The 10,218-nt window shown below is 36.0% G+C and overlaps 1 protein-coding gene across 1 annotated transcript in view; it reads left to right on the top strand.

Moving 5' to 3' along the window:
- Nucleotides 1-4,322: 4,322 nt before the first annotated feature.
- Nucleotides 4,323-10,218, top strand: part of DSG1 (desmoglein 1) — a 39,288-nt gene continuing 33,392 nt past the window's right edge. The window contains exon 1 of the mRNA XM_017858042.1: nt 4,323-4,582. Coding sequence (XP_017713531.1) covers nt 4,535-4,582 — 48 coding nt within the window. The 5' untranslated portion in view covers nt 4,323-4,534. The remainder of the gene's footprint in view (nt 4,583-10,218) is intronic.

Below are 10,218 nucleotides of genomic sequence, written 5' to 3'. Positions count from 1 at the left end.
CTCAGAGATATTCTTCCTTTTGGAGACATTTTGAGTATTTTTTGACCATAATCAACATCTCATCAGATAGGTCTCTTGTTCCAAGTAGCCGTTTCAAACTCTGAGGGCATCCAGTGTCTATGAGCTTCCTGCCACTCACAATATTTATACTAGACATTGCCAGGGGAAGAGAAGAGAGTCCAAAAATATGTCCAAATGCTGCCTTGTAAAGGTTGCTATTTATTTTCACAAACCTCAGGGCTGCATTCAGTTTCCCATCTACATGTGTAGGCAGCCATTTCTTCAGTGTATTCCCTGTGTTCTAATTGGCTCACTGTACAGGTTCTTGGCTCTGTGCTTGGGAATTGTCATTGACTTTTAACCCACCTCACCTGCTAAGCAGCTTTCTGCGTTTCCATTAGTATTTCAGGCACCAAATCTCATTTTTAAAATTATTATCAGGATTTTAATTGGTAGTCCTCACTATTCACCCTTAATTAAGTTTAGTAATATTTAAATTTTTGTTTTATTGCATCTAAAAAAAAATCATAAAGAAAGAAAAATAATTAGGGAAAGAAAATCATTCTTTCAGAGGGAAAATGGAGGATTCCTTAGACTTAAGGCTGGTCAGTTAATGGGAATTGTGACTTATGCAGAGGATCTAATAATTGTAAGCATCACGGTTTTACTTGTTTGAATTAATAACTTTAAAAAGGCCTCACTCGCATTAGCAAATTTTCCTTCTCTTAACAGCTGAAAATAACTGAAACTTTCCCAACATCTACTAAAATGGAAAGCTTGTAATTTTCTACTATGTCCCGAGGGTTTGGCTATAAACAGCAAATCGAATGAATAATATGAGCATTCAAGTTATACCTGCCTGTTGAATATGGGGAGAAACTAAACTACCTGTAAAGAAAGCATGGGGTGAGAAGCCCCCATCACCTGTATAACCCTCCATATTTCTGTTCACTTTANTATTAAAAGAAAAGTGTCTTTAAATCTAAAATGCAACCCCATCTCCCAGACATACGTGGATGTGACATTGACTCTTTGAGGAATAGTTTAATTTTAAACAATGTGAACAAGATCTACAATCAATATATCTCATGGGAATATTAACACACTATAGAGGCAAAAGAAAATTTTATTCGTATAATGCCTAACATATTTACTTCAATTTTTCCTCCAGTTTTCAGTTTTTTACCTTTCACCTATTTTTTAAACAATTTGTAGAGTTCATTAGGATAATTTGGACACATATATAAAACTAGAGGTTCACATATAACATTAAAACATAGTTAACAGTAATTTACAGTATATTTCAATATAGCTACAAGAGAAGAATTGTAAGCTTCCCAACACAAGAACATAATAAATGTTTGAGGTGACGGATGTCACAGTTGCCCTGATTTAATCATTATAACAATGCATACAGGTATGCAAACATCACATGCACCCCAAAATATGTACAGCTATCATATATCGATTTAAAACACTTTATTGCTAAATGGAAAAAAAGCACATTCCAGAGAATTTCTCTGAAATATGAATTCATGCTATGGATGCTATGTAAATGAAGGTGGATAAAACAGTTACTGTCTTTAGGCTTGAGAACTTCTAGATCAATAAAACGTGTTACTTTTAGTTAAATATGCAGATTATTTTGTTTTCAAAATTACTTTTATAGAGGCTGATTATTTTGTTTTCTTAAAAGGTATTGCAATATTTCAAGCTAACAACAAATGTAGAAATGCAAACACTTAAGATACATTCTGGAGTTTGCAATGCCTTATTAAAAGAGGAAAATCCTCTTCTCTAGAGAATTTTAGTCTCTATAGAGAACTTTGTCAGCTCACCAGGGAAATTCCAGACAGAAAATCACCCCAAATTTCACAAAATTTTATGAAATGAGAACTGTTGCTATGTACGTGCAGGTACACATACTGAACAACGTTCAGAGTAAAGAAAAGGAGTTCACTGAGACGGGAAAGAAGAAGCAACAGTGTGATGTGAGGTTACAGATGAGGTTGCTGGAAGAAAGAATTGAAAACAATGTGAATACGGAAATGAAACAGTTTGTGTTGCCTATGCTGTAAAGTATGTTAACTCATGGCATTGGGAAAGAGTACCACTAAGTCAGGAAAAGGGACAGGACCAACTGAGATAGGAGTACATGAAGGAAAACTAAGTAAATGTGCTAATTGAAAGCTGTAACAACGGTGGAGTTCTCAGTTAAGAAAAGGCATAGGGTAGATTGAGAGAGTTGAGTTTGTAAAACTAGAAGGAATTAAATCTTGGAGTAAGAGAGAAGATAGACAACAAAAGTAACAATGTCTGCACTGTCCAATATGGTAGACACTAGCCACATATGGTTATTTAAACTTAAATTAAGCAAAGTTAAATATTCTTTTCCTTAGTCGTAATAACCATATTTTAAATCCTCAGTAGCCACATATTATAGTGTAAGTGTCTACCACATCTGACAGCATAGATAGAGAACATTTTCGTATTACAGAAAGTTCTACTGGATAGCACTGTTCTGAGGATATTAAAATGAGTAAGAAACAGAAAAGGCAGGGAAGGAGGCAAAGGAGAGAAAGTGATTAATAATTTCCCTCTCCCACTGTGTTTAACATCGAAATGGCTCTCATGTGATTTCCAAGACAGACGCTGCTCTGCAGTGCTGGAGTTCTATCACACCTCCTCTCCAGAAAGCTGTTTGAGAGGTTGCTGCCTTATGAATTGCCTAGTCAGATAGGATGGTTGGAGCGAGGCTTTGAGTTAGAGGTGGAGTCAGGGTTGGGTTTAAGGAAAGGTAACTTAATGGATGAAGAAGGCCCCGTGCATGCCCTAGCATCATGCCCAGAATCCAAGGTACATAAACATTGGCTTGCCACTGGAAAGCTGCAAGAGTAGGTCCAGTTGTCTCTGGTGCCCAGTGAGTCTTCTGTTATTCATGGTCAGACAACCTGATACTAATATATTGCTCAGACTAAGTCATAGGTTTATGCAGTCTATTTTACTTGACATTTCTCATTAGAGAAAATTGACCAGCCCATCTTTCTAAATTTTATTTATTTACATCTGCTATTTACAATCATAAGCATTCCTATTCACTGCAAATAAACATGGGCAGCCTATCTCCTACCCTCTACAGTCTATGATGGATAATATGAAAATTCAAACCACACATCTTCTTTGCCACAAATCTGTAGTGAAATGACAGCCTTCTTCTATAGACTCTCTGACCCTCAGAGATATTCTTCCTTTTGGAGACATTTTGAGTATTTTTTGACCATAATCAACATCTCATCAGATAGGTCTCTTGTTCCAAGTAGCCGTTTCAAACTCTGAGGGCATCCAGTGTCTATGAGCTTCCTGCCACTCACAATATTTATACTAGACATTGCCAGGGGAAGAGAAGAGAGTCCAAAATATGTCCAAATGCTGCCTTGTAAAGGTTGCTATTTATTTTCACAAACCTCAGGGCTGCATTCAGTTTCCCATCTACATGTGTAGGCAGCCATTTCTTCAGTGTATTCCCTGTGTTCTAATTGGCTCACTGTACAGGTTCTTGGCTCTGTGCTTGGGAATTGTCATTGACTTTTAACCCACCTCACCTGCTAAGCAGCTTTCTGCGTTTCCATTAGTATTTCAGGCACCAAATCTCATTTTAAAATTATTATCAGGATTTTAATTGGTAGTCCTCACTATTCACCCTTAATTAAGTTTAGTAATATTTAAATTTTGTTTTATTGCATCTAAAAAAAAATCATAAAGAAAGAAAATAATTAGGGAAAGAAAATCATTCTTTCAGAGGGAAAATGGAGGATTCCTTAGACTTAAGGCTGGTCAGTTAATGGGAATTGTGACTTATGCAGAGGATCTAATAATTGTAAGCATCACGGTTTTACTTGTTTGAATTAATAACTTTAAAAGGCCTCACTCGCATTAGCAAATTTTCCTTCTCTTAACAGCTGAAAATAACTGAAACTTTCCCAACATCTACTAAAATGGAAAGCTTGTAATTTTCTACTATGTCCCGAGGGTTTGGCTATAAACAGCAAATCGAATGAATAATATGAGCATTCAAGTTATACCTGCCTGTTGAATATGGGGAGAAACTAAACTACCTGTAAAGAAAGCATGGGGTGAGAAGCCCCCATCACCTGTATAACCCTCCATATTTCTGTTCACTTTAAGAGCCTGCTACTGAAAACCTTCAGTAAAGGAGTGAATCTTCCTTGCCCCATCGAGAGTTGCTTTTCAGCTGGAAGAAGGGTGTGTCCCCAAGTTTTTACCTGGGAGCAATGATGATCTTGTCAAGCATTTCAGTGAGACCAGCCCAAGTTTTTAGGGTGGGGATCCAGACTGGTTATACGTACCTTCAGTCTTTCTCCCAGAGGAAGGCAGAAACACCTCAAAGCCTGCATGTAAGAACATCTACTGAGAAATTATTTTAATCAGACACCAGCTGAGTGGGAGAAAGAAAAAGAACAGAGAAGAACAAACAAAACTCCCTTGGTCTTGGATGTAAGAGAATCCAGCAGAGATGGACTGGCGTTTCTTCAGAGTAGCTGCAGTGCTGTTCATTTTTCTGGTGAGTGGATTCTGGTAAAAACCCTTCACAATCGTGCTCATTGTGGACAAGTGAAAACTTTTTAGAAAATATTAGCAGGCATTATTTCTAACCTAAACCCATTTAAAATGTATGTTAATGACAAGGTGATTTTATGAACTAGATTTTTCAATAGCATTTCTCTCTTTAACTGAAGACTCAAGATCCTGTTAATGCACCAGTGTCAATTCATTGTATTACACCTCTGACATTGAAGTCATTGCTAAGTCATGCTGGGAAAATATTGAATTTAGGAAATTCCTGTCGCTAGTTAGCAGCACTTTGTGGTTCAAAATCTCTTTTGCAAGAGGGCTTTTAAACTAAATATCACAAGTGTGTCTGGGTTTTTAACCTAATTTTTTTTTTTTTTAGTATCTTTGATAGTGGAATTACTCTAATTTTAAAACATAAAATGGCATCCACATAATTTAAAATCATAGCAGTTTGTGCCTGGCCTTGCTATCCAAATAAACTCATCAGTTGCATATTTGGTTAGAATCTGTATCACTAAATACAAAGCCCCACACTGTTTATGATTTTATTTAAAACATTTTTAATTTCAAAAAATGACAGTATAGGAGGTTTATAAATGACATATGAAGTGAAGAAGTAGCTACAATTAGAGAGTAAATATAACTATTATTACACTTGATTTTACTACTGGAATGTCAGTGATGACTGTGATACAAAAGTTGTGCACTTGATGGTCAGACGAATGTGATGAAATACTTTATCATTGCCCCCTTACATGTAATTCATTTTCTCTTTGTAGAGACAATACTAAGTGCACCACTAATGTATTATGTCAATTTCACTTTCAGTGAAAATTTGAAAATTGTAATCTCTCTCACAATAAGGTTAATGTAATTCAAAAAGGCAGGTGCCGAGTAAATTGCCCTCCAGCTTGGCAGAATGTATAATGCTGTGGTTCACATTTGTTTCTACTTGCTTGATTTTTGAACCGGAATGTTGGGTTGGTATAATAAGTTAGATCTTTGATTCAAGGTATGCTGGTTAGTTTGAATTCAGTTTATTAACTAAGGCGGGACATAATCAGTGGATTTAGTTATAAATGAGCATCAGTAAGCTGGTGGCTTTACTTCCAAGCTTTCCTTCAAACATTAGTCCTATCCCATGCTCTTTTCAGTGGATATTTAGGATCAGTTGATTTCATTACTTAGGGTTTGGTAGGGATCACTGAGCATTATACAGTATGTCATTTGAAATGCAAGAGTTTCATATTGTCAGTAATCAAATACTTTGACTTAAAATTTCAAATAAATTTGATCCATTAAGAGCTATTATAGTTTTAGTTGATCAGCTTGTTCAGATAGGTGTACACTAACTTTCATAGAATCTCTAAGATGTACCTTGTTTCTTGACTTATTTATTTCAAATTAATTACAGCATATCAAATGTCTTTAAACAATCACTTTCTATTTAGTCATTCTCAATAAAATGTATCATCATCAAAATCGTATATCTTTGTTGAACTTTCTCTGGCTGTGCCTAGATTGTTTTTTTTGTTGTTGTTGTTGTTGTTGGCTTATGGGGTTTTTTTGGGAATGGGAGAAGAGGAGGTTACCTTATTTTATATTGAAATCAATCACGAGTCTCTCACGTGCCTTATGAAAATTATTTCTCAAATAACTTACACTATCATGAATTACAATGTTTCATTTTCACGTTGACATCATAGTTTTTTTTGAAAACATTTCACTTTCTAAGGTTTGGAAGATCAAAATTTATTTTAAGTACTGATTTTGCCACATGGGATAATTTTGGTAATTGTCCTTTGGAGTTTCCTAATCTGTATTTTTCTTTAAAATACTTTTTTTCTTCATAAAACAACCACCACTACAGCAAATTCTTTCAGTTATCTTTCTTCTAGTCTCATTATAAATGCGTGCTTTTACCAAAAAATGAAAAAAATCTATGTAAAGTCTTCATATTCATCTCTACTCAAAGTCAGTAAGTGGGAACCTGTATTAGGAAGTGTATTTGTACAGTTGTTAAGGCCTTTAAGATATTTAAATTGGTCATGTCTTTTAAGCAAATCCACCTGAGAACTACCTGTTTGCAAGCATACTGTGTATTCAGCTCAATGCATCTGAAGGTTGTGAACCTTGTTCAAATGAGTGGGTTGAATCAGGGAGAACAAAGCTGGAGGAGCTGCTCTTACAGCAAACAAGATGGCTCTATGGCTAGTCTATTGTTCTGACAAGTCTCCTGGACAGACAAGAGGTTACACCTGCTATAACACTGCAAGTCAAACACATTTTGTTAATTCTGCATCTATGTTACTTTCTTCTTTTTGTTTCCATATAATCATTGTATGGAGTAGGGAAAGGAGTTAGAATGTATTTTCTCTAGGCCAGAGAACAATGTTTCCTATGCACCAAATAAAGGAAATCTGTGCGCATGTGTATGACAATGGTAAAAAGTACAGCATGGTCACTGTGGGAAAGCAAAACAGAGCCAGCGGGATCTCTATGGGTTTAATGATTTCTGAAAATTACTTGCAACTTTGCCAGGTCCAATTAGTCCATTTAAGTCGCTACAAATATGAAGATGTCTTTTCTAAAAGGTAAATTTCTACAGCTCACGCTCAAAGAACAGAGAAAATGACTTTCATCTATGACCATGAATGATCTGATTATTTTGGTTCATTATATTAACCATTTTCCCCCTCTTTCTAGGGGTTAATATTTCATTTCAAAACAAACAAACAAACAAAACTCCAACCCTCTGACCACCTGATAAACTAACTCCACAGTTTGAACTGAACTGAAATTCTGTAAAATATGAGCAGGAGTTTTTAAGAGTACTTTCGGCACTCAGGCTAAAATGCACAGAAAATAAAACACATTTCACGACATAGTTCCTAAACCTACTTGAAGACATCTTAAGTCCCCATAATTGCATTCATAGATGCCTAAAGGAAAAGAAAGACTAACAAATTAGTACAGACCAAACAGAAGGCCAGCAAAAGAGAGGGCTCTTTGTGCTTTCTTGAGCATGTATTATAGTGATATACAGCATAGAGATTCGTGTTTCAGCAAAATATTTTACAGAGAATGGAAGGAATATTTCTGTTCACCTATTCAGTGAAACTTACAAATTGCATTCAAGTATCATCATTAACAGTTATATGGTGTTCATAAAAGCTTTATTATTTCACTGCAGATTTAGGATTAGCATCTTCTGTCACCTTTACAGAAATAGGGAGTACAAATTTATCATCGCTCAATTGGTTTGAGTTGCCGCAAAGTAAAAACATTGTGTCATCCCTGTTTTAGGAAAGAGTGGAACCTAAAGCACTGAAGAATGCTGTCTTAAATCTGAAAGGCTGACCCTAGGAATAAGATTCACTTGTTTAACAAATGTCATCAGTCTAGAAATTATCTTATCTCTACCCAGAGCACTTAATTTCTGGTAACTCTTTCTCCATGACACATTCATCAAAGACATGGCTGCTGAGTATCCCTGTGTCCTAATAGACATTGCCTAACGTATCAGCAGGAGGCCTGCTCTGCCAGGCGTCGCAATTAGATTTATAATGCTCCCTCAACTCAGGGAACACCCCTGCCCAGTGCTGGGTCATGCCACCCTTGCTGATTATGCTTGATATGCAAATTCCTTCAATGGACTTAGACAGGTCAAATTTTTTTAAATGCCATTGGCTGCTGATCCATGCTCTTAATTGGCCTATGAGGATAGGGCACAGTTTTCCATACTTGTCTAATGAGAAGTCATATCTCTACAAATTAATGGTTGCCTGTTGCTCGTAAACTTCAGGACTGTAAGTTATTTGAGGGCAGGTTCTGTGTCTGATTTGCTTTTGTATCCCTTATAGTGCCCTGCACCAGTGCAAGATTGTTCAAAAGATGTCTAATCACACACAGCAGAGGTACCACAAGGAAATTTTTGAATAGTTTATACAGCTCTTGCCCCACACACTCCAAAAAATTATTACACTATTAAACATAGAAATAATAATACTGGATTTCCCCAGCATTTTAATAGTGTAGTATTAAATTCACTTTGCATTTCATAGAGGCTTACTATAATATTTTTAGGCCTTTAAAAGTATTCATCTAGCGTTGGATCCACATAATACACTTTCAGTATGTACTTGTAAAATACACAAACAAAAAGAATAAATTAGAGAATTCAACCCATTAAGGTGTTGTCAACCCCAGACTGATACCCTTTGTCAGAGCAGTACAAAGGAAATACAAGAGGAGGTTTTTAAATAAAGCAAATTGTGATATTTTAGCTTTGTTTCAAGTGCATCCTTGCGATGTATATAAAAGTTAACAATTACATTAGAATTGAATGCTTAACAAAAACTTAACAATTATGTTAGAATTGAATGCTTAGCAAAAAGTGACTGGGAAGACCATCTCACAATTGTTAAATGCAAGAGATTTTAAAATAAAATAGCTTGTTACCCTCAAACCCATTTTATTATGTGCAAGGAATCATGAACTTCAATATTTAAAACGTTAAAATTACTGTAATTGGGGATTTATTAAAATTAGCCTGCAATTTTGTCTCCTGTAGCTTTTAAAAAGTACATAAATGGATTGGTTCCTAAAACAGAAACGAAGGGAAAACTCATTGAGGATGCATTTCAGGTGAATTATTTACTGCTTTCATAGAATTTTAGGACTAGAGGGGACTTTTAGTCTCATATACAGCTGAGGAAACTGAGGCACAGATTGATTTAATGACTTATGCCAACATCCCTATCCACCGGGCAAGACAGCTGAGATATACTCAGCCTGACAACTCCTGTGTTCATCTCTAGGTAAATCTCCATCACAGCCTCCATAGCACACACTCCAAACTCATTTGGGAATCCAAACTTCTCCCTTAATTGCCAGAAAATAACCTCACCCTTACTCCAGGGACAAGGTCTAGGTCATTTAGGAGAGTATCCTCCCATTTCCCTTTCCTAATTTATTGATTTTAATCTCCATCCACCTCACCCTTACTCCAGGGACAAAGTCTAGGTCATTGGTACAATGTCTTCCAATTTCCCTTTCCTAACTGATTGATTTGAATCTCTATCTTTCCTTGCCTTTGTCTTTGAGGTCCTTTCTTTTTCTGCCCGTTCTCTCCTGCTCTCCCCATCACAACACTTCTATCAGAATCTTCCTTCTGAACATCTCCTTTTAAGTCAAAATCTCCTCCTAGCTTCTATCTTAACTTTCGAAAATCGTTAGGTTCCCCTCTCTCAAAAAATGTCATTGAATGCTATATCTAATCCTACCATCTTGTCCCTCTGTTCCCTTTTATCACTAATATCTTGAAAAAGTGACCATCTTTATGTCTTCCTCTCCTCCTCTTATTTCCTAACCCCTTGCTGCCAAGCAAGTGCATGTTCCATCCCGCTAAAAATATTCTCTTGAAGGTCCCTCAGAACCTCAGGATTTCCTCAGAATTCACTCTGCTCAACTTTTTTACATTATCTCTTTCAACCCCATCTTTCTTTCCACTTTCCTTTTCCTCTGACCTCCATTATAATGCATTATATTTTCCTATTGTTTCTTTCACCACTCCTTCTCGTCTTCCTTTTTTTTTTTTTTTTTTTTTTTTTTTTTTTTTTTTTT

The sequence above is a fragment of the Rhinopithecus bieti genome, unplaced genomic scaffold, assembly GCF_001698545.2.
Source record: "Rhinopithecus bieti isolate Rb0 unplaced genomic scaffold, ASM169854v2 scaffold_44774, whole genome shotgun sequence".
Lineage (NCBI taxonomy): Eukaryota > Metazoa > Chordata > Mammalia > Primates > Cercopithecidae > Rhinopithecus > Rhinopithecus bieti.
This window is presented reverse-complemented; position numbering and strand designations above follow the sequence as displayed.